The 25,000-nt window shown below is 40.7% G+C and overlaps 2 protein-coding genes across 2 annotated transcripts in view; one reads left to right on the forward strand and one right to left on the reverse strand.

Annotated features, from left to right (window-relative positions):
• Positions 1 to 4,830: 4,830 nt before the first annotated feature.
• On the reverse strand, positions 4,831 to 22,132 carry LOC138042460 (CUB domain-containing protein 2-like). Its single transcript, XM_068888353.1, has 12 exons — positions 21,981 to 22,132; positions 21,523 to 21,584; positions 19,460 to 19,786; positions 19,002 to 19,063; positions 17,642 to 17,698; positions 17,174 to 17,352; positions 12,745 to 12,916; positions 11,909 to 12,269; positions 9,617 to 9,806; positions 8,773 to 8,944; positions 8,158 to 8,256; positions 4,831 to 6,063 (listed from the first exon to the last, which is right to left on the reverse strand). Exons 4-12 carry the CDS (start codon positions 19,015 to 19,017, stop codon positions 5,879 to 5,881), a joined length of 1,431 nt encoding a protein of 476 aa, XP_068744454.1. The 5' UTR covers positions 19,018 to 19,063; positions 19,460 to 19,786; positions 21,523 to 21,584; positions 21,981 to 22,132; the 3' UTR covers positions 4,831 to 5,878.
• Positions 21,306 to 25,000, forward strand: part of LOC138042451 (protein mesh-like) — a 45,107-nt gene continuing 41,412 nt past the window's right edge. The window contains exon 1 of the mRNA XM_068888340.1: positions 21,306 to 21,440. The gene's annotated coding sequence lies outside the window, so the exon portion shown is untranslated. The remainder of the gene's footprint in view (positions 21,441 to 25,000) is intronic.

The raw sequence follows: 25,000 nt of genomic DNA on the forward strand, positions 1-25,000 counted from the left end.
GCTGCACGTGCAGTACGATTATTTATGCACTTTTTACCAATGATATTATTCTTTTGTGGCGTTGTCGTAATCGTACCCGTCGTCATTTCTAAAACTCCCTATTTAAAAACAGATTGTCACCAACATGACACATGTCGTTTTCAAATCCAATGAATTTTATGAATTGAGAAATAATAGTCCTAAAAGGCGCTCCTTAATCTTAAGGGAACATGAATTATGTAAAATGCTCCAGTCATTTTGCACTTAAGGCCAGATTAATTTGCTCTAAGACACAAGTTTCAAGCTTTTCCTGAATTTAAAGCAAAAGCGACGGTAAGGAGGGCCTTATTGATTATATCTACGTAGAAAGTACAGATCATCGACTTTTACCAGGCGTAATTAATCCCATCTTTTTGGGTATCAATTCTAATCATGCAATGACGAGTCACTAACTTCATATTTTATTAAGTCAAGTTAAAGAGTCAAGCCCGAACAGCAAAGACGTTCACTAGATTTATCATGAATAGTAATTCTGATGCTGTTACACTGCGTAGCTTCGTCCAATCCAAATCTATTCGGTCTTGTTCCATTCGTTGACTGAGATCCAAGGTATTTATATATAATTTAAAGGGCGCACAAAGAATAACTGCCTCATATGTCAAACATTGTCCTCAGAGGCAATTTAAAAACGCTCTGTTTGGTTTCAAAATCGCACAAACAAACAAACTATAGCAAAAACTACCGATGAGTTTGATTCTTTATACGCGGATCGGAATGACGCCATTGAAGAGCTTTGGCACACGGCGCTTTAGAAAAATATTAAAACAATGTTTCAATTTAAAGACGCTTTTTTTGACGTTTCAAATACAGAAGCATTATGGACTTGTGGAAAATAAAGCAGTTTCTGCTAGTTGCATAGATTCCGGAAAACGAGATATCGCGCGATCAACCGGCATATCCTCAGACTCAGATTCAATCCAATCACATATTATCAGACATTATCAGTTGATGCGCGCAAGGAAGCGAACACTCTTGCTGTGTACCTAAGGCAAAAAGGGACAAAGGCACAATGATAACGGTTTCCTCAAATTCTCTTATCACAAGTTCCCCGTCATCTCGAACAATCATCTATGTTATATTTTTAGTAAGCTCACGAATGAAAATACGACCTGTAACCCGGCCCGAAGAATTTCGTAATCGTCTATACACCGCGTCTTCTAGACTGAGATGTCTGCCACAGTTTCCCCGTGGCCTTCCCTCAAGGTAATTCAAAAGCTGTGATAATGCCAGTAATTTGGATGCGCCACAGAAAGACGAAAACAAAAAAACTGCTTAAACGAAACAGACATTGCCGCCGGAATCTTGCTCTTTCTTCCACGGAGTATTCCACTTTTTCGGTGCATCCTCTCTCATGTAAAACATCTGGTATTGTATAGAGATTTATCTTGAACACGTTCTTTGTAAATCCGTATAAGGAGGAAGACAAATTGCAGCTTGCCAATGAGATCAACAGAACAAGAAAAAAATGGTTTACGACGTCGGTAATGCCAATTCCATTATTTTGTCGAAGGCGACACTATCCCGAACTCTATTTCATTTCCGTCGCGAAAAGAAGAGATGACGGTATCTTACAGGAGAGTAAAAACAATTTCATATTATCTTATTCGCAACTGTTTGAGCACACAGACAAGCAGAGAGACCGCTCTATTCCACGCACGCCCACATCGATATGTATGTATTTTACATTGTAGAGTCGAACTTTTTTATAATTTTAGAAGTATTTATTTATTTATTTATTTATTTATTTCAATACTTTGGGTATATTCATTTTACTTAGTTTCCTCGCCTCAGTTGTAGATGCTTGTCAAAGACCTCTTGCATGATAACCAGCCTGCATGTAAACATAATTTTATAATTTTCCAAATGGTCTGGCGATGGGAAATGGATAGCACAAGTGTTACTAAATATTTTAAAAAATACAACCACACTTTTGAATTTACGGAACATGTTTCGATGAAGATGATGTTTGAAGATGATGTTAATTTGAAACATGTTTCGATGAAGATGATGTTTGAAACATCGAAACATGTTCCGTAAATTCAAAAGTGTGGTTGGGCTGAAGATGATGTTTGAAACATCGAAAAATGTTCCGTAAATTCAAAATTGTGGTTGTATTTTTTTAAAATATTAAATTTATAATTCTCTTAACTCTTTTTTAAGTCAAAGGTTTGGCGTTTCCTGGAGCTCAGCCTATGGTACTTGGAATCTGTAGCCTAGACAGAGTTTCGTGATGCACCACGACCGGCATAACGAAACACTGCTTCATCTGTTCCCAGCTGCGTGCCATGGAGACAGTAAAAATGAATCTTGCGTAGGTAGGATATCATCATCCTCCTCATCAATGCCATCAACACGATGATCATCAACGTCATCATTACCATCTTTAATAACCCAGGCCATTATTACTGGCATATCTATCATTAGCGCGTCTTTCGCAATCAACTTCACCCTGCGAGCAGAGCCTCCTTCTGTCTTTTTCTTTACTGAGGAGAAAAGGAGGCTCTGCTCGAATCGCGTCAACTCTTTGAAGACGCCGCAGCCCGAACTTCTGGACTAGTCAATCTTGTTTTCTCGCGTCAAACCGGTTTTTCCAGTGCGAGCGTCAATTTAGTGACAAAACCGATGATTATAATTGAGCCCACTTTACCATGAAAAACCAAGATGGCGGCGAGATCTGGCATATTAGGCTTGGGTTCGAGACTGCATCCTGGCAACATGCAGCGCATACTCAATAAAGATCTTACTCGATTCATGCAGAGTCTTTCTCGAGAACGCCAAAATTGAACAAGGAAAAGAAAGGCTCTGCTAGCAGGGTGAATCAACTTCATCACCAAGGTCAAATTTAAAATTTGAAAGCATCCAGATAATACGGAGCTTACGCAAGGAACACGTCGCCGCCAACGAGAACGTCGCCGTCCAAAATGTTATTTCCCGTTATTGTAATAATTTCGTTGTAACCCAAGTCGTTCGGAATGGAAAGTGTGTATATTCAACATTACAGGAATAAAATTGGTATGAACGGTGTAGTTGTTTGGGCAGGTTCTCACGTCCCATACACAACCTCAAATTTGGTCAATTCACGTCGTTGTCGGGACGAGGACGGCAAAGAAATGCACCAAAATGCAAAACGCAAGTGCAGGGCGTGCAGAGCTTTTGTTTTTGCTCATTAAACCATTGTTTTGCGGTGTTCTCGAAGCCGTCGTCGCCTTTTTTGCGTAAGTTTGCCATTAATAGACCATTTTACAGTCCTGTGCTCGGTTACCAAGCCTATAAATAAAAACGAGGCTGGAGTTGACCTTGTTTTGATACAAACCTCATTGCTTTTCTTATGTAAAATAAAAACTAGTTAGCATTACATCAACAACATGATTTACATAAGGGTAATGAGGTTTGTATCAAAACAAGGTCCAATCCAGCCTCGCTTTTATTCAAAGGCATGGTAACTGAGCACAGAGCTGTAAAATCAGTGGTCCATTGGGGGTAAAAAGGCAATGAGTTGTGTGCTACTTTGTCACTTCCCGACCGAAGACCGAGCAGAAAACGGCGCAGAGATCCAGGAGGCACTCATTTTATTTCGTACCTACTTAATTATGGGATAATACAAGTTGTTTTTTTCCTTCATTTTTAATTTCAGGAGGCACTGTTGATGAATGTGAGGTTGACATTGCAGTGGTGATAGTGGTTGTACTTGTTATATTTGCTTGGTTTACTGGATACCTCTGTTTACAGAAAGTCGAAGAAAGAAAATTGAAGATTCAGCAAAAAACAAACACAAGCAGTAACATGAAATTGGATTGCGTTGGCCAATATTGATCAATTTCACAATTATTTTGTTGATGACAATTATCGCCGGGAGGTAAATTAATAAAAAAGAGGTTAAAAAATAGTTACTATAACTTAAGTCTTTTGAACGAACAGCATCACATTAACTCAGCCGGATAATCTTGTTACAGCTCTCGTAAAGGCAAGAGTGAATTAGATAAGAGTGTTTCTCTTTCAATTTGCGGTCTTGCCCCATCCCAGTCACACATGGACTTCTTTTTACGCGCGAAAAAAAAAGGCCCTCCACTTTAACCAATCAGGGAAAGCCATGTCACACGTGTTCGCTTCTAACATGTTTTTTCAGGGAAACGACAACTAATTTTCGCGGAAAAAGGTGTTTTAAAAAAAAACTCATTCGTGACTTTGCTGGGGAGCCCAAACATGCCATAACAACACTCTTATCTAATTAACTCTTGGTAAAGGCTAAAAGGGGCAAAGTTACACACGAACTAACTACACAGACTAAAAAGGTCGGAGCTTATTCCGGTTTAAAGTGGCATGAAGCGACTGAGAGTATTGCTCTTCCCCCTCCCCGGACGGGATATGCAGTCCATCGCAGCCCGCCCCCAGCGGTATCTGGCCGGTACCATTAAAACGTCTGGGTCGAGAGAGACAGTATGGAGCGACGTTTTTTGTAGTATGTTGTAGCTTCCATTCTTTTCAAGTTGAAGTCACTGTTTGTGTTTGTTTTTCGGTTTGGACAACAAGCCAATCACCTTGTACCTTATGAGAGCTGCTAAATTACAAATGTGATACCTTCTCGGCAAGCTCAAATTATTTTTCCTTGGAGAAGAGGGAGATTTTTTTTGTCCTCCACAGTTCTCATTCTAAATACAATTGAGTATCGGCATCATGACGTCATATCATTTTACGACCAAGACTAGATTGCTTTCTAAAAATGCTTTGATTCAATTTGTCTCTGCTCTCTCTTCAAGCAAATAGCCTCTTTTCATTTTTTCAACTTTAAAATTTGTCTTTGATTAAAGGGAAAAAAAGGGCATAGGCCGAAGTGATGATCCCCGTGGCACCGTTCGAGTCTTAACTGACCATATTACCTCCCGACAAATCTGGCTCATCCTCGGAGTTGAACATATACAAGACACGGATGACATAACACAAAAACAAAAGGGAACAATTTTCTGAAACGATATCCTAACCCCAACAGCAGCTAAAGCCTTCCCACTCTTTTAAACTCCATTTACCGTCGAATGTGTTTCCTAACTTTGGGTCGGTCGGTTGGTGGGAGTAAACAATGAAGAAAGCTACAAGCAATAGCAGAAAAGAAAACACAGTTTCAAGCTGCCGAAAGACTTAAGCACAAATAGAGAGTTGGTGTTAAAATATTTTCCTCCTACGCGGGCAGAAAGCCTCTCCTGTAGAAGAGTGTCACGTTTAGATATCGTATATCATATCTTTATTTACCCTCAGACTTCAAAGTAGCTTGGTGTACCTAAATATCTCCGAGCAATTACCTTCCCAACCATGATACACCACAGAGGACAGGCAACAACACCGGGACTGACTCCATGCCATAAGTTTGCGAATAGTTTGCGGGTTCTTTTTCGTCCCACAGGGTTATGATCATTGAAGGGTTGTGAGACGGGGACTACGGTTTATCGTCCTTATACGAAAAGACTAGAGAGTCTAACCATTTGCAGATGCCATTACAAAGGCAGCACTTTCTCTTCAGTTATTAAAGACCCTGAATGATGGTGCTCAAATAACTGAGCTATCGGTGCGCGGTAAGATCCAAACTGAAAATCTGAACGAGCAAAATTCAGAATAAAAGTTTTAAGAATATTTTACTTAGTTAGACGGGGGACGGAAACCTAACGAAACAATGCCTCACAGAGTGTTAACTCAAAGATGACCCACAAATTTGTCCAATTTAATTCTAAGCCCCTATACCTTGACTTACTTGAATCGAATACAGAACAGATTGGTTCTAAGCAAAGGTACGGCCTCACCCCACTCATAAAGAAGAACATTGGGCTTTTCATATAGGATTTTCACATTATCATAAATATAACAAATATAACACAACGAATGCACAACTTGCAAGTAATCTTGAAACTCCTCTTCCATAAACTCGAGCTCCTATATCCCTAAGATTTTCCTTTGTAGCAACCTTGCTATTTTGCTTTGTATTTTCCTCTGTAGCGACTGTAGACGTGGAATCTTCATCAGATGTCCCAGCCGTGGCTGAAATCAAGGGTAGAGATGACTTAGATAAACCAACTCGAATTAGCTGTTATAAGCAAGGAAAACTGGGCAAAAATGTTGAAAATCGATTGCCTAGGTTCGATTAGGCTGAAAGGGAGGCATACTAACTCCAATCTCTTAACCATAATCAGATTTTAAAATTTAAGGAGGCTCGAAAGGGTTTTTAGCTGAGTGCGCGTGCGTAAGACACACACGCAAGTCTAAAAGCTGCTCACGTCAGTTCATGATTTCGCTAATTTCGCTCACCTTTTTTCTAATTCCTATATATATGGAATATAAATAGACATCTCCTATTCACGAAAACTGCGAAAATTCTACACAAACGGTTTAATGGTCACTTAAATCCCTTTGTGTTGGCCTGTAGCATGCGGGTGACGCATGCGTAAATGCTGATCTCGTAACCCCTTCATTTTTCCTGATTTTGCAATTTTATTCGTTTGTATCTCTGCTTACGGACGGTGGATTTTTTTTTTTCATTTTTGTATGTCAGCTTGGATTTATTTAAAACGTTTGTCTTTCAAATTAAAAAAATTCTGTAGGTGCAAAAAAATTAGAGACATTTGAAAAAAAACTCTGATTTTTCTGAAAAAACTGACCCAAAGATTTTGTTGAATTTTAAATATTTTAGAGATTATCTCTAACATTACCTGGTGACGCTGAATGGGAAGATTTTACCGTCCCGTAAAGACAAAAGACAATATATCTTGATTTTAAGGCTCAAAGAAATGCCTTACATCGTTGGTAACGTCATTTTGGATGAAAATGGGATGTGAGAAATCTATGATGGGTACTGTATACTCTGGCCAAATTTCGTCTTGATATGATTACCCTAACTGTATCTAAGGACAGAATATGTTTATTTGTTTGAAAAAAGGAGAAACTATTTCGAGCCTCCTTAAACAAGATTGGATGGTGGCCATTTTAAAACTTGCTTCAACTACCACCACCGTTTTTCAATAAAGTAAGATCGACCACTTCTCACACGCAGCAAGCCAAACAAGACAAGTTGTCTTAAATCTCCCATAGTTCCGTAACTTCCCGGAAAGAAGTCAAAAAAGGAAAAGACTTGTTTCCCTTTTTACTCTAGCAAATGAACAGAGAAGTAGCATTCTTCTCCCTCGCATCCGTCGGTCGTTTCTCTCGATTGTGTGACAAAACACAGTTGACGCGGCTCGAGTGACAAAGAAGGGAAAGGAAAGGAACTTTATTTCAGTGTCTAGTCGTTCTTGCACTGGAGCCCTGATTGGGGGACACACTGTGAACTGAAATTAACAATCAACATAACTCAAGTCACATCAAATCAAATGTTGGTTTTTGAGGAGAGGGGAAAACCGGAGTACCCGTAGAAAACCTCTCGGTGCAGAGTAGAGAACAACAACAAACTCAACCCACATATGACGCCGAGTCTGGAAATCGAACCCGGGCCACATTGGTGGGAGGCGAGTGCTCTCACCACTGCGCCATCCCTGCACCCCAGGGACAGCAGTCTAGTTCAAATCCAGCCTCTGCTGTTTTGTTAAATTGTCTTCAGCGGTCCGTGCTTCAACTCTAGCACGCGTTGTAAAAAGCAAACTAGTTTGCCTCCTGTCGGTTTGGGTTTATACCCATGCCATGTTCCTTTTTTTTATATTGTCAGCCCCGGTACTTTCAGATTATTGATAAAGTCACCCAACGTGGATAGCCAAAAGGCCACTTTCGATATATTAAAATTCAGCTTGAAAGAGAGGTTAAGAGGACAAGGACAAAGGAAAGTGGATGACGTGCTATTATCTTTCACTTTCATTGCAACTTGTTTCTATTGTTTCTGTCCTCTCTGCCTCACTATCAAGCTGAATATTGATATTTCGAAAATGGCCTATTGCCCAAAGCACTTCGACCGAATATAATGGCGCTTAACAAATTGCTTTCTTATATAAGTCAGTAGCCTCGTTGGCATGCGTAAAATCGAAAAGAATTTTAACTGTAGATCGCACAAAAATGATAACGGTCATATAGAAGTATAAATGTTTGCATTCTTGTTTTGTTTTTCTTTATGGTTTATTTATTAACCCTTAAAGATTTTTGTACTTGTACCTGTTCGTATGCTGGCCTCACTGTCTTGAACAGATGGGGCCTCTTGAGTGGTAGGGATAGGATCTGTCCAAGGGCAAAAAGCAGAAGGAACTGAATCCCCTAAGAAATACGAAGACAAACATCCGTCAGTTATATTGTTACTGATAGAATATTGTTAAATTCGCTTCAACAAGAGGTCATTATAAGTAACTCAATTATCGTTTAATTTAACGAAAGAAACTGGCATGCAAAATGGGTTAAATGGCGACCGTGTGGAAAGTAAAAATTACACAATCAACATGGTCACGTTACTATAATGTACGGAAGATCATTGCGTGACCACCAAACCAAGCCATTACGTTACAAAGAAGACACTGAGCAAAGAGCACACGTAACGGAAACAAACGAAGTGTCTGCAATGGCAAATCCAGGGCCTAACTTCCCACCTCCTTTCAGACCTCCTGTCGTTCTTGCCAGCTCAACAACTTTTGAAAAGTGTTTTATCAAACATGGTTTGGTTCCACCTTCTCCCTCCACCCCCTCTTCCCCACCTCCCCTCCCCTACTCCACTAAATATTCCTCGATCCACCCCTAGCTTGCAATGAAAGGTAATTTCAAGGCAAGATAAATACGTACAGGTGTCTAGTGGAATGAAAGTGTACACGGCTTCAAATCCTTTCCGCGTTCCGTGACTGTCCGACTTAAACCTCACTATAATGTCATCGTTGATGGCGTTTCGCCACAACCACCCTCCTGAAGCTATGGATCCACATCTCTTTTGGGATGAATGCGCCTTTGTGAAGGTAACCTTAAAATCAAGGGAAAAATAGTATTTTGTTCATAAAATGCCATGCAGGATAATGTGATACAACAACCACTAAACAACAGTGTGCGAAGTTTTATCGGAAATCTATGAAAAGTTCTATTTCTATTTCTACACTCGAACAACAATAATTATTACATATTTACATTTTCCAGGCGTTGACGTTGCTTTTTATCGCTAGCTTAGTTGTTGTACTTTTGTTAGGAAAAGGGTAAAGTTGTTGTTGCTAGCGACGCATGCAAGCATAGGTACAAGCAGCATGGGTAGATGCATCAACTTTCGTTTCTTACTGTCTTTCGTCCTGAGTTTGCGTATGCCGTTAATGGTAAAGGATTTATATACCGCACACATATCACATCAGTTTTATGGCGGTTTACAATTCTCTGCCAGAGAGCAACAGTGTGTATATTCTCTAATACCTCACAGTGTTGATTAACACTGAGCAGGAAGGCTTGAAAGACGGGACCTACGGTTTATAGTCCTTATCCAAGAGGACTTGAAAGTCTAGCCATTTGCAGATGAAAGGCAAAGGCAGCACTTGCTCCTCAGTTATTTTTACGACCCTGACCCCTGGTTGTGATCCCGCGATCTCCCGCACGCAAGTCCGATGCTCGTGCTTGCGTCAAATCTCAAAATCAGCAGTTTAACTTTCGTTACCTCAACATAATCGCATGTGCAAGAAGCATCACACTCTTCAACGTCAAATTCCAGGAACGTTAAATAAATCTTGAAACCTGACGGAATCGATATATTCCATGCGCATTGTGTGTTGGCGGGGTAGTTGGAAGGGAAACCGGGGCTGGAAAACCATCCGCTCATGTTTGTAAGTTGTACCATTTGAGAACATCTGTAAAAAAAAATTATCATGCATAAAACGGCGCTTTTTACCTCTCCCCGAACTTCCTTTTTCTTTCCTTCCGCCGTAAATAAGTAAATCGATCAATCAGTTAAATTTATTTAAACAGGTGAACATCGAGGGGCTCGTCAAACATGTATAATAAAACTAATCTGAAGGGAAATAATCATAGAAGAATAGAAAAATGTGCTAAAGCATTTAAGTAACCTTTTCCGGAAATTAATCCAACTGCAAAATGTGTGCGCCGATATATGCACGAGTAGAACTGGTGTAAGCAAAAATCTTGTATCTTCCAATGTCGCTGTTTTGCAGAGAACAACAACGATCGGAAATGTAGCAAAACGCACAACGTACGGGCAGCGCCTGCAGCGGATTAACTGGTTTTGGAGAATTGAACTTTGGAGCACGAGAAACTCAAAACAGCGGCCGGTCGGGTTTTGGTAGGGATCACGGAAGTGTAAGGGGAGGGGGACAGGTTAAGGAGAAAACAACACCATAGGAAAAAAGTGGGGGGAAGGGGGGGGGGGGCTATACAGCCCTACCCCTCCGCGGCTCCAGCAAAACCCTTCTTGCCATCCGTCAACCGTCATATTTTGACCCACTTCCCAACCAAGTCTCTCCCTCAATTGAAGGATTATTCTCAATTGTCAGTTTGTTCCAAGTGAAGTATTATCGTTCATTTTGGACACTGGAAGCTTGATAAGGATCATGGGAAATCCAGATATTGTTTTAAAAGTCGAACCCTGATGTCTGGACTCTCAGGACTCGAACCTTGGCACGTTTGATTAATAACCCTTTCACTTAACCACTGGACTACCACATCACCAACTGCGGGGATGTCATTTCTTTTAAATGTCAATAATGCTTTCTTCCAAATTCCGCTGTATACGTGTATTAACACCCGAAGAAAGCTTATACATAAAAATGCCCGCTACCAGATTTCAAGAGAAGGCTAACCATTTTAAATCAAGCCTTAGAGCTAACCATTATTCAGCAATGAATTTATATATATATACAAATTAGTTTTGGTAAATAATCGACAAACTTAGTTGATCTTTAGTGGTTAAGTGGATAAAAACAGTTTCTTCAAAGTGGGTGCTCCGGGTTCAAATCCTGTCGGGGGACTACTTTCATTTTTTATCTGCTACCACAAATCCCGGGACAGAGTTATCTAAATGGAGGACAATACTTCATTTGAAGCAAACTGACAATGAAGGATAAGATCGTGTTGCGCTTCCGCCCTGGTCTTCGCATTGGCAGGGAGGGTTTGCGCTCGAAACTCAAACCGAACAACTGCTGTCTGTTTAATATTGGGCGGATAACCTCTAAAAAGTCTCTGGCCCTCCATAACCCAGAATTGTCGATCTATCTCATTTGGCCTTGACCCATCAGTTTATTATCTAAATTTAGATTGGGCCTGGTAAGGAAAGGAAAAGAAAGTAACTTTAGTCGTTCTAGCGCTGGAGCGCTAATTGGGGACACTGTAAACTGAAATTAACAATTAAAGGCCCACCTTCAACCGCCAGGCTTTTCGACCGTTTGTTTTTCTTATGGAAATTCGTATTTCTTATCGCAGCGATCTAATTGGATGAATCTCAGATTCGGGTGGAATTTTCATATATGAAAATTGTTCCGAGGCACACAATGCCTGTCGGTTGAAGGTGGGCCTTTAACGCAAATCAAGTCAAATGTTGGTTTTTGAGGAAAGGGGAAACCGGAGTACCCGGAGAAAACCTCTCGGTGCAGAGTAGAGAGCCAAAAAACTCAACCCACATATGACGCCGAGTTTGGGAATCGAACCCGGGCCACATTGGTGGGAGGCGAGTGCTCTCACCACTGCTTCATCCCTGCACCCCCGGTGACCACAACGCATATCGGAATGGCCTGCATTTGTTCCTGTAACCAAGAAGTCGCAAGAGGAATTGCTCGTGCTTAATGCAAAATCATGGTTCTTGCAAGGAACACAATACATCTAGCAGTAGCCGTTCTAAAAGTACAAAATACCGCAAACTGATGGGTCTCGCATCGCAGATCGAGACCTCCGACCATGTGAACTTCTGCTATGGTAGGATGACAAAGTATAAACTGTCAACAAACCTCCAAGACGGGATACGCTTTCGTGTTTTCCCAGGAACCCCTTTGAATTGTATTGCTCGTCCGTCACCATTGACAAAGAAATTCTGTTTCCAATCGAGATGAATGGAATGAGCTCAGTTTGAGGGCAGATCTGTCTCGCTCCGAACACATTACTAATACTCAGACTGTCGCAGGAACACTGAGACGCGGGACTGGTGCATATTCCAAGACAAAGGAAGCGAAATAAGAGGACCAGTCGAGAATCTGACGGTCCTGTTATGTTCCACGAACATTCCATGTCGTTTGGAATGTCTTTCGGGTAATATGGACTCGCGAGTAAGCCTGGAGTGCCGTCGGAAATCACGTTTGGAGGGCAAACTACAACATTAAATTAAATCAATGATTTGATTAGTAAAGACCATACTGTGGTCTTCAGTAACACGCTGCCATATTTGGGATCAAACTTTTACTTGAAGACAAGTTAGCACAAATCCTGCTCCAAGTGCCCCGAATTTCTGTGCGTGCTTTGCAAACTACGATTAACGCTGAAAAATCGATCAAAATTATATTTCCGAGAAACGTAACAAGGTAAAGGATTCTGCTACCTTGAAGGCAGCGAGCCCGAGTGAACAGGGAGTTGGACTTTCCAGGCTCAGCTCCGCCTCTGAAAACTAGTTGGAGTTTTGATTCTTTTGACTCCTTACTTGCGCTTGTAACAGGTCTGCCTCAACCTGCTTTCCGGCTTTATTTCAATCAGCTGTTTCATTTATTTGTTACCTCATTACCCCGCTGTGGTACAAATAACAAACGCAAGCTTGAGAAACGCAAAGAAATTGATTTAACGATAACTTACAGGACGGGCTTAACAGTTTCTTGAAGGAAGCCTCAAAGGAGTTCGAAGATTGAGTCGACTTGTACTTCATCCACAACTCTGTCCCACTGGAACGAAAAACGTTGGGACCTCCACGCGAATTGCAAAGTTGTCCTAGCAGGGAAGTCTCGGAACTGTTTCCCCCATCGCGAATCTAAAACAAAAACATTCATAAAAATATGTTTGAATGATAGAAAATATATTAAGTTTAAGTTTAAGTTTAAGTTTATTATTTCACACTGTTTACAGAGAAGAAACAACTTAATATAACATAGTTTACAATATTGGAGAAAATACAAACAGAAATTAGCTAGAAAAAAATATATTTAATAGAAGAGAAAGACATACATAAATAAATACATAAATACTACATATTACGCAGCATATCTTATATAGCTAGCAGTTAATCTATGGTCAATTTTGAGTACCCAATAAGAATCTTTCATACTTCTTTTTGAAGAGCATGTATGAATCTTCTAAGAATTTTCGCTAAAACCGGGCAGTCAAATCTATTTTAAGTCAAGTCCCTATTATAAGTTGCTACTGCGACGACCTTCAATGACTCTCATTTTAAGTTACGTTTGATTCCAAACCGCATCATAGATCCGCTTTTTCTGTAAGCGAACGAAAATAACAACGACAACTGCAACCAGGTTAAACTTCCAAACACCAAAAACATTCCACGCAACAAGTAGGAGGCCCTTTATAAAGTGAAAGCTTTAAAGCATTCGTCTTTTATTTTACACTTTATTTTCAAAACTGAATGTACATTCTATATCTCGCTATACGTAGCTATTAGCTTTATCAGATAAGCGAGCACAAGACGTATGCGCATGGCCAGAAATCCTCGGACATCGGATTTCGTGAGACTTGTTGTTGTCACGCAATGGACAACTCCGCTGGATTTTTGCGTGTTTTCGGGCTCATAGGATTAGGACACATCGAGTAGTGACATTCACGTTTGTGGTCCAACTGAAGCCGTTGACTGAGGTATTGCCCCCAGAAAATAACGGCAATAAACTGTCTGTGAAACAAACTTTTCAACAAGCGCTTTTGAAGACATTTAGGTGAATATTAGCAAGATCTCGAAGTTAGGGTTAGGGTTAGGGTTAGGGTTAGGGTTCAGACAAACCAAACGAGCAAATAACTGATTAGAGGGTAATGTGAAGTGCTAGGTTTCTAACCCATATGAATCATGGGAGCGTTAGCCCTACTAATGGAAATGGGCCCACACAAGGACAGAGAAAAACTCTGACCAGGGTGGGAATTGAACCCGCGACCTTCGGGTTAGATCTCCGCCGCTCTACCGACTGAGCTACAAGGTCAGACGGGAACAGGCCGTGGGAACTAAAGATGTTAAAGTCACGGCAATGAACATGTACCAGTACAAGGAAGGATTACATTTTTTTTTGCAAACGTTGGCCGTGTAGAATGTGACCAGCCTTCACATTGATTTTATGAAACAAAACGAAATATATCCATAGCAATCAAGTTCAATTCCCTGAGGATTGATTAGTTAAACCAACGTGTCCAAGATTTATAGGAAAAGAAAGAAAGGAAAGGAGGTTAACTATCAATAGAGTTATTTCAGTAGAGTTATGACTTAGAGTTAGAGTTAACGACTTCCAAAATCCTGAATTTAAGATTTTCGAAGTCCAAAATCCTGAACTCAGGATTTTGGAAACTTAACTCAAACTCTACGGCATAACTCTATGAAAATAACTCTAAGAAGAGCTGTCCCCAAAGGAAAGGAACTTTATTTAAGTGTCTAATCTTCTAGCACCGTACATCACTAATCGGGGAGACTTAAAATTGAAATTAACAATTTAACGCACATCAAATCAAATGTTGGTTTTTGAGAAGAGGGGAAAACCGGAGTACCCGGAGAAAAACCTCTCGGTGCAGAGTAGAGAACCAACAAACTCAACCCACATATGACGCCGAGTCTGGGAATCGAACCCGGGCCACATTGGTGGGAGGCGAGTGCTCTCACCACTGCGCCATCCCTGCACCACAAAATTTGCTTCAAAATCCCTTCGCTTTTGTTGAACGATGTTGACTGCTGGGGTAGGCAATTGAAATGGTTTCAACAGATCATCAACATTTTTTAGCTCACCAGAGGCCTTGTATTCAGTCCCAGACTGCAGCCGTGGTTGTTACTATGGACACGGACATGGATACGTCATTGAAAGAACGATTAGTGCGCACGCGCATAACCAGCAACGTTGAAAGACTCGGAGGGGAGCAAATCGGGGGCAAACGGGGCTTCAACTTCATTCCGCCACGCGAAAACAAAAGAAATGTTGAAATGAATGGTTGTTGAAGCAAAGTTTAAGGACGTTCGCGCTAATTGTTTGGGCGCAACTTTACTGCGCAGGTAACGCGACTGTAAAATGTCACGCATTACTTCGAGCATTAGTGAAGTTGAGGTTTTAAAACCTTTGCAAACACCGTGGACGATAAGTCTTGCACAGCGTTGGATCAGAGAAGATCGCGATCAGTCAAAATTGATTTAAAATATTTATGAAAGTCAAATAGACTACTGCACGACTGATATTCGCGAGATTTTATCAGTCGTGCACTAGTCTACTTGACTTTCATAAATATTTTTCAAGCATCAGCTAAAATAACATAGCGACAAAAACGCCGAGGAAAAAAATCCAGGCCGGCAAAAGAATGGCACATTTATTTCCGAATTGTCATGAAACTTCAAAGAGAAGTGAGCGGGAGGATGGAAAAGCTCTGGAAAAGGCAGCCGATCGAGAAGACTAGTGGCTGAAAGTTTGGAAAACTCGTAGACGAACCGTTGCGTAAATTTAATGGGGCTGTTTCTTTGTAATGTTTTTATTACCCTACGAACTTAAGTTCAAAGTGAATGCATGTTTTTAAAGTTCTTTTCCTTTACTTTCGTGAAAATTGAGCAGTATTTTTGTCCTCGTGCGGACCTGCGTGGAAACAATCAGCGATTAAATTTCACAAAAAACAAACTCCAGAGGATGAGCATGACGGTAATGGAGAGATATTATACAAAACACCAACAAAATGAAGATGACCCCTGCTTAAAACTTCGTTGCTATGCTCGAGAAAGGTTTTTTTTTTTTAGGTTAAAAGCTTTCGTCTCTTCAACAATCGATCCTCTCTTGGGTTCCAGTCCTTGCCCGACAGCTCACGCAAAAGCGTGACAAACGAAATTTTCCAAGAGCTTTGCAAAATCACATCGATTTTACTCGTTCAGATCATCGGTGACCCCTATTTTTTTAATCATGAATCACTTACTTTACTTACTATCTACAAAATATGATGAAATGAAAAAATTCCCACCGTAAGAAAGTTATCTTTTTTTAACATTTTCTTTCCTCGTGCCATCGAATTCCGGTAGTGGTTGCAACGGATAGAGCTTACGAAAACGCCCGTCGAGGATGAACTCTACTGTTTACCACCTCCCTAGCGGCATACAATTATCTAAAAATCTCACTCCTAAAGACCTATGCACGGAAACGTTCACTCCAACAGTTTATTTTTATGATTTTCGATGGATGAGCAGATGAGCCTACATCTCGCGATTATGACCGATTTCTCGAAATTAAGGCATTTTTCCACTGCCATTTTCTCCGAAACAAAGTCGGTGACCCCCATTTTTTTTTTTCATTTTTGGAGTAACTACTTTATTACCTAACTCTAGGCGAGAAATGAAGAAAATCTCACCGTAGGAAGATTTTGGCGCGAACGTCCTTAAACGCTTTTAAGCTCATTCAACATCGATTCGACTGTCCATCGATTCAACGTCCATTCAACATGTTTCAACACTGTTGAAAGGGGAGGGGCAAGCGGTTTCAACATCGCTGCTCGACAAAATCGAACGATGTTGATTTGCCCGGGCCTCTAAGGTATACCAAGATGATCACCATAAATTGAGGAAGGGCTACACATGCAGCCGGCTCATGAACAGTTGCGAGACATTTTTAAACGAACCACTAAGCGTGACGTAGGCGCGGTGGCCTCATGGTTAGTTCGCTCGACTCCGGATCGAGTGGTCCGGGTTCGGGTTCTGGCCGGGGACATTGGGACATTGTGTTGTGTTTTTGGGCAAGACATTTTACTCTCACGGTGCCTCTCTCCACCCAGGTGCATAAATGGGTACCGGCGAAAATGCCAGTGGTAACCCTGCGATGGACTGGCATCCCATACGGGGAGGGGGGGGGGGGGGGAGTAGAAATACTCCTAGTCGCTTCATGCTACAGAAACCGGAGATAAGCGCCGGCCTGATGGTCCACTTGGCTCGTAAGCAGACTTTACCTTTTACCTTTACGTACCTACTAAGCGTGATACTGCAAAGAACAAAGCATTTACGAAAAACCTTCGATACGTAATTGTAAAACTACTGTAACAAGAGAAAAACTGAAGTAATTACCTGTAAGTAGTCATTGCCACAGTTTAAATTTCCACCCGAGTCCACATTCATCTGCGTTATGGTGAGTTTGACGGTGTAGTTTTCCGGTACAATCAACACCCAGGAACAAGTCAGTGCGCCGCTGGCTCTAAAGACTCGGAGATTGCCGTCATGGATCAAGGGAGCATTGCTTGAACATTCTACAGAAAAATCCGAACGAAAGATCAACCACCAATGATCAGATGAAGTTGTACAAGACATCGTTCGCACAACAGCCACGTGGAGTATTCACTACTTATGGCGTTGCGTGTTGGAGCGAAATAAAACGGTGAATATTAACCAAGTATTTCATCAGCACGCGATATGATATGATATGATATGATATGATATATGATATATGATATACGATATGATTTTGTGAGCCGATCAGAATGCTTGAAACGCAACACTAGGTAAAAAATATAATAAAATGTTGTATATTTTACCCACCAAACGATAACAGACATTTCATCTCAATCGCCACAACCAAAAGTAGCATAAATCGACCTGAAGAAAAAAGGCGATTGGAACAAAATGAAACATTTTGTGGCTTGTACCTGCCTCCTGGGTGCTTTGATTTTTTTGGGATTGTTGTTGGTTAACGATTTCGGAAGACACTCAGGCGAAGGCAGAACACGACAAGGTGTGTCGCTCAAGGGGGCTGGCACTTAACTACAGAAAGACAATGGTTGCCAACAAAGCTTCTTAGTCAAATACCCCTACAAAAAGGTTGCATGGATGGTTCTATGAAATAACTTTTTCAATGGAAATCTGACATCACTTCAATCAGAAGGCGCATTCGCCACTAGTCCTCTGCTGTGCGTTTCGGTAAAAAACATGTAAAAACTCTCAGGAAACGAAAGGAAGAGGCGATTTTTTTTACCGGATGCGAACCGTCTCATCATTTTTCGTAAACTGTAGCATGGAATTTCTATTTGGTCAAAAAATGGAACCGATATTTTGAAAAGTGTATTAAAGGAGGGCATTTTGGCGTCATTTTTTTAGAAATAACTCTTTTAAGAGTCCATGGTACAGATTTTGAGTTAGACAGTCCTCGTACTGTTGCGTTAAAAAATTGTGACAAATATAGTTAACTCGTTTTGAAAACGCTCCACTTTTGGGAGCGTTTTCAAATCGACCCGGTTTCGCCAACGGTCTCGACCGGTGTCGTATAAACAGAAGGCGTAACCGCATCGAAAACGATGCGGTTACAAATGAAACCGCCTTCGTGTAAGCGCTGCCACAGACAGGTAGCAATAGAAATTGTACAAATACTGGATGACTCACGAAAGGAAATATGAGAGATTCACCGGCTATGCCACTGGCGACAATGAAGTAACGTAAAAACTTTGGACCCTTGTTTTTTCATGGAGAAGAGAGATTGCGTGACAAACCCAAAGCAGGCAAGTTGTTTCGTTCTCATTTCCAAGCCCTCTTCCTCACACCGTGCAAAGATGGCCACTGCATTATATGGGTAATCTGACTGTATTTTGAGGGATTTTGAAGGATTTTTCAATTGCCCTTGACTCTCACTCTATAAAAATAACAAAATTGAATTTTTGACAGCTTCAGTGCCTCGCTAATTCTTTTCCATTTTTTCATTTTTGGAGTAAGTACTTTATGACCTAACTCTAGGCGAGAAATGAAGAAAATCTCACCGTAGGAAGATTTTGGCGCGAACGTCCTTAAGGAGATGACATCAATTTCACGACATTGGTGAAGATTTATGTAAGTATTTATAAAATTCTGGAGAAAAATAACCAAGACAGGTACGGTCTCAAAGAAAATAATTTAACCACATCCAACTCACCAGCAAACACAGACATCGTACTCGAAAACTGCAGAAGGTTTACATTCTGTACATTGATCGACCTAAGAAACATTAAGACATTCAACTACAACAGTTCAACAAACATAACAGACGGTGGTTTGTTTCATTTTTCTGATTAGAATTTTCAAGTCTTAAATATTCATTGTTGAAGTAAACGAAGTTGATGAATAATTCGTTTGCACATTTAGTGTGATATATATTCATATATGAGCGCCGATGAGAATTCGACTCTAAAATGAATTTTTTACAAGCCATGCATGGTGCAGTAAGCTTTAATGGCCTTCACAAATTTCCCTCGTTTTTCCTTTACAGCTCCACTAAGTGTATCCGTAATTTCTTATTGGGATTTGAACATCCGATGATGAACGTCTACATCCGTACAGCTCAAATCTACCAAAAGAGAGAAACAACAATTTCAAAAGTATGCATTCACGTACCTGAAATTATTTTGAACTTCGAATATCGTTGATTTGCGACGCTGGCCGCTCGATCCTTGCGATTAGAGTTAGTCTAAACTCGAAACTCCGTTGCGATTAAGCGAAGACACCATGAGTTGCGTGACTTCTGCCGGCCCATGGTGAGTTAATTTTTTTCGTCCCTCATTTAAATTCATAAAGACAAAGTCACGTGCCGATCAAGGCGAGCACAGGCTCCCCAAGCTCAGTGTGAGCACACCGTGCAAAGATGGCCACTGCATTATATGGGTAATCTGACTGTATTTTGAGGGATTTTGAAGGATTTTTCAATTGCCCTTGACTCTCACTCTATAAAAATAACAAAATTGAATTTTTGACAGCTTCAGTGCCTCGCTAATTCTTTTCCCACACATTTTATGGTTCAGCTTTCAAATTTCGTCAGAAAATGGCTCACTGTAGGTCTGTGTAGATCATTGTACAATGTATGTCATTATAGGTCATTCCTTGTTGTAACTTCGCACCTGGCAGGACGAGCTGGCCCGAGATCTCGGTTACCGATTACTATAATTACGCTTCACTTATTCGCGCTAATTGTTTGTGCGCAACGTTACTGCGCAGGTAACGCGACTGTAATATGTCACGCATTACTTCGAGCATTAGTGAAGTTGAGGTTTTAAAACCTTTGCAAAAACCGTGGACGATTAGTCTTGCACAGCGTTGGATTAGAGAAGATCGTGATCAGTCAAAATTGATTTAAAATATTTATGAAAGTCAAGTAGACTACAGCACGACTGATATTCGCGAGGTTTTATCAGTCGTGCACTAGTCTACTTGACTTTCATACATATTTTTTAAGCATTAGTTAAAATAACATGGCGACAAAAACCCCGGGAGAAAAAATTCCAGGCCAGCAAAAGAATGGCACATTTATTTCCGAATCATCATAAAAATTTAAAGAGAAGTGAGCGGGAGGATGGAAAAGCTCTGGAAAAGGTAGCTGATCGAGTAGACTAGTGGCTGAAAGTTTGAAAAACTCGAGGACGAACCGTTGCGTAAATTTAATGGGGCTGTTTCTTTTTAATGTTTTTATTACCCTACGAACTTAAGTTCAAAGTGAATGCATGTTTTTGAAGTTCTTTTCATTTACTTTCGTGAAAATAGAGCAGTATTTTCGTCCTCGTCCGCTTGAACAGTGCGGACCTGCGAGGAAACAACCAGCGATTAAATTTCGCAAAAAACACACTCCAGAAGATGAGCATGACGGCAATGGAGAGATATTATACAAAACACCAACCAAATGAAAATGGCCCCTGCTTAAAACTTCGTTGCTATGCTCGAGAAAGGTTTTTTTTTTCGGTAAAAACCTTTCATCTCTTCAACGAGTCGATCCTTTCTTGGGTTCCAGTCCTTGCCCGACAGCTCACGCAAAAGCGTGACAAACGAAATTTTCCAAGAGCTTTGCAAAATCACATCGATTTTACTCGTTCAGATCATCGGTGACCCCTATTTTTTTAATCATGAATCACTTACTTTACTTACTATCTACAAAATATGATGAAATGAAAAAATTCCCACCGTAAGAAGTTATCTTTTTTTAACATTTTCTTTCCTCGTGCCTTCGAACTCCGGTAGTGGTTGCAACGGATAGAGCTTACGAAAACGCTCGGCGAGGATGAACTCTACTGTTTACCACATCCCTAGCGGCACTTCTAAAAACCTATGCACGGAAACTTTCACTCCAACAGTTTATTTTTATGATATTCGATGGATGAGCAGGCTACGTCTCGCTATTATGACCGATTTCTCGAAATTAAGGCATTTTTCCACTGCCATTTTCTTCGAAACAAAGTCGGTGACCCCCATTTTTTTTTTTCATTTTTGGAGTAAGTACTTTATGACCTAACTCTAGGCGAGAAATGAAGAAAATCTCACCGTAGGAAGATTTTGGCGCGAACGTCCTTAAGGAGATGACATCAATTTCACGACATTGGTGAAGATTTATGTAAGTATTTATAAAATTCTGGAGAAAAATAACCAAGACAGGTACGGTCTCAAAGAAAATAATTTAACCACATCCAACTCACCAGCAAACACAGACATCGTACTCGAAAACTGCAGAAGGTTTACATTCTGTACATTGATCGACCTAAGAAACATTAAGACATTCAACTACAACAGTTCAACAAACATAACAGACGGTGGTTTGTTTCATTTTTCTGATTAGAATTTTCAAGTCTTAAATATTCATTGTTGAAGTAAACGAAGTTGATGAATAATTCGTTTGCACATTTAGTGTGATACATATTCATATATGAGCGCCGATGAGAATTCGACTCTAAAATGAATTTTTTACAAGCCATGCATGGTGCAGTAAGCTTTAATGGCCTTCACAAATTTCCCTCGTTTTTCCTTTACAGCTCCACTAAGTGTATCCGTAATTTCTTATTGGGATTTGAACATCCGATGATGAACGTCTACATCCGTACAGCTCAAATCTACCAAAAGAGAGAAACAACAATTTCAAAAGTATGCATTCACGTACCTGAAATTATTTTGAACTTCGAATATCGTTGATTTGCGACGCTGGCCGCTCGATCCTTGCGATTAGAGTTAGTCTAAACTCGAAACTCCGTTGCGATTAAGCGAAGACACCATGAGTTGCGTGACTTCTGCCGGCCCATGGTGAGTTAATTTTTTTCGTCCCTCATTTAAATTCATAAAGACAAAGTCACGTGCCGATCAAGGCGAGCACAGGCTCCCCAAGCTCAGTGTGAGCATGGCCGACAAAAAGTGTATGGATTTGTATAAAAATCTCAATTAAAAACCCCAAACTTATTGCCATTTTGGATAGCTTCCTCCATGTATGGTTATTTTCCATATCCGATGCGATTTGAGCCATGTTTTTCAATTTCCTGGTTGTCAACGGTTATAATAAAATCCCAAGGCCGGAGACTAAATTCTCAGGAGCCACCAATTTGAGTCAAATATTACTGGATAAAATGTTTCCACGGCCGCAATTTCACATCAGAATCAATTGACAAAGATTGAACTTTCATCTCAACCCATCATCAACGCAATAGCAGTCCTGCGAGCAACGTCAGGCAGTGAATATTGCAACATAACAGCTTCCGAAGGCGGTGCTTTATCCCCAAAGTGGCCACGGCTTCGACCGTTGATAACAAACTAAGCCGTACCGGGGTGGCAGACCGTAGTTTGTCAACCGCAAATTTCTTTATTTTCCCTGAATCTCCCTACATGACTGCATTGTCTCAGTCGTGTCGCCAATCACAGTCACGCCTCCTTCGTGTTGACAAACTTCAAAGCCGGAAAGCGTTGAAAGATGGGAGAATGAAAGGCGAAGTAAACAAACTTTCAAGTTTTGTGCATTCATGCCGCTTTTAATAGTTAATAGGACTTTGTACGTACGGTAGGCTGTTCGCGATCGTAACTGAATTTATCAAGCCTTCAAGGAATGCAAATAAACATTTTTCCCGTAGTTTGTCAACTGCAAATTTTTTTATTCCCCTTGGTCTCCTGACACGACTGTTTTCTCTCAGATGCTATTAATTAAATTTCACTGGCTTCAGTAAGTCCAGCCACAAAGTGTTCGAAGCACAATATCCTACGAGAACAAAGTTCGTTTGTATATTTGCATGTTAATTCCTTGAAAGCTTGAGGCAATGCACTCATGCCGGGAGACCCGGGGGAATTGGTGGCTCCTGAAAGTTTAGTCTCCGGCCTTGGCATTTTATTGCGTTCGAGGTACGAGAACGCAACCCCTAATTTGTGTTGTAAGGAAGTTTTTTCGAGATTGCATTTTCGTCGACACACTTTTGCCTCGCTTTGAGGCGCTTGGTTACGTTTTGCCTCACTTTGACGAACTATCGCACGTGGTGATTTGTGCGTCGTCGGCGTTCATTATTCTAGCGTTTGGTGAGGTGTGATAATCTTCCATCGTTCATCGTTGAAAAGAGCTGAAAGATTGCTGAAGGTCTGTCAACTGAAGTCGGTAAAATTTTACTTTGGATTAAGCATGGTTCGTCACTGTCCTTGGAAAATGTGTGCGACTCCTCGCGCTTGCATCAAACCGGGTTGTTTTGCTCGGCGGCCGTTGTGTCACAAAGTGAATCTACCGAGTTGTGTAGCTCGGCGGCCTTTCTGCCACAAAGTAAATCTACCGAGTTGTGTAGCTCGGTGGCCGTTGTGCCTCAAAGTAAATCAACCGAGTTGTGAAGCTTGGCGGCCGTTGTGCCACAAAGTAAATCTACCGAGATATGACGCTCGTCGGCGCCATTTCACTTGTGATATTTACGGCATTGAAATCAACAAACTGAATTTATTTTGTCCAAGCGTTCAGCACAGAAAAGTAATCTTAGGTCTTTAATGCCACAAGCTGAAAAGACTTGCAAGTAATAGTTTCATTTTAGAGTAATTTTCAGTAGTTGTCTACTTGTAGAATTCCAAATAAATAGTTAATGATTACGTCTAACAAGTTGTCACGTTCATAGATGCAGTACAGTGGAATTAGATCGTTATATCGAGGTATCGTTATAACGAGACTCCCGATATAACGATATTTCCTTAAAATAACCGAAAATATCTTTATATCGGGGTAAAATTAACATGTGCTTTTTTACTACTGTACATATTGTTTAATTAAACTTGTAATGAGTATCAAATGACTCGCAATTTGCAAAGCATTAGACGTTATCAAGGTTACACAACAAAGTCTGTGGTATGAATCGTAAAAGGGAAACAAAACAAAACATAAACATTTGAAGTTGTATGTGTGTACTGATGCTGTAATATCGTTATATCGGGGAAGATTTTACGCTCGGTACGCTAAGAACTCAGCGTTATATCGGGAATATCGTTATATTGAAGATCGTTATATCGGGGTTCTGTCCCATACATTTTACTGTAACTTTTGCCGGGACATAGCATGTTTATCTTTTTACCGGGGATATCGTTATATCGAGGATCGTTGTATCGGGGTTCCACTGTAATAACATTTCCCTATCGCACGAACCATCCACCCTCCCCCCTCAGTTGCTACCTGTACCAAACCTGTACCGTCCTACAAACATCGAACGCACTCGCCTAAGCTTCGATTACCCCTAGTTATAACCATTGACAACCCAGAAATTGAAAAATGGCTCAAATCGCGTCGGACCTGGAAAATAGACACACAGGAAGGAACTGAAGGAAGCTATCCACAATGGCAATAAGTTTAGGCTTTTTAATTGAGATTTTTTTCATATAAATATCTTGTTAAGCTTTTTATCGGGATTCCCACGCAAATCCTTATATTTTTGTCGGCCATCCTCACATGAGCTTGGGGCGCCTGTGATGCGAGCAAATGTTTCTAAACCAATCTCGACCCCACAGCTTTCCAGGTTTCTCTTGACTGATGGGAAGAAGAGCTGTGGGGAACCCTGAAACAAAGTGTTTTCTCATTGTGTTTTCTTGAAGGACAATCAAAAGCGTCTCTAATTGGTGCATTCATGTAAGCACGAGGAGTGAGCAGGAGCCTTAACGTTCAAATAGCAAATTTTTAGCTAT

This window comes from Montipora capricornis, chromosome 3 (genome assembly GCF_036669925.1).
Source record: "Montipora capricornis isolate CH-2021 chromosome 3, ASM3666992v2, whole genome shotgun sequence".
Classification (NCBI taxonomy): Eukaryota; Metazoa; Cnidaria; class Anthozoa; order Scleractinia; family Acroporidae; genus Montipora; species Montipora capricornis.

Bases quoted from the DNA above. Each gene is read 5' to 3' on its own strand.
- LOC138042460 (XM_068888353.1), bottom strand. The intron at 9,807-11,908 runs GTTGACAGTTTA...TTTTTTTTACAG, and splicing joins GTATCCCGTCTTGGAGGTTT to ATGTTCTCAAATGGTACAAC. The intron at 6,064-8,157 runs GTACAAGTACAA...CCTTGATTTCAG, and splicing joins TGAGGCCAGCATACGAACAG to CCACGGCTGGGACATCTGAT.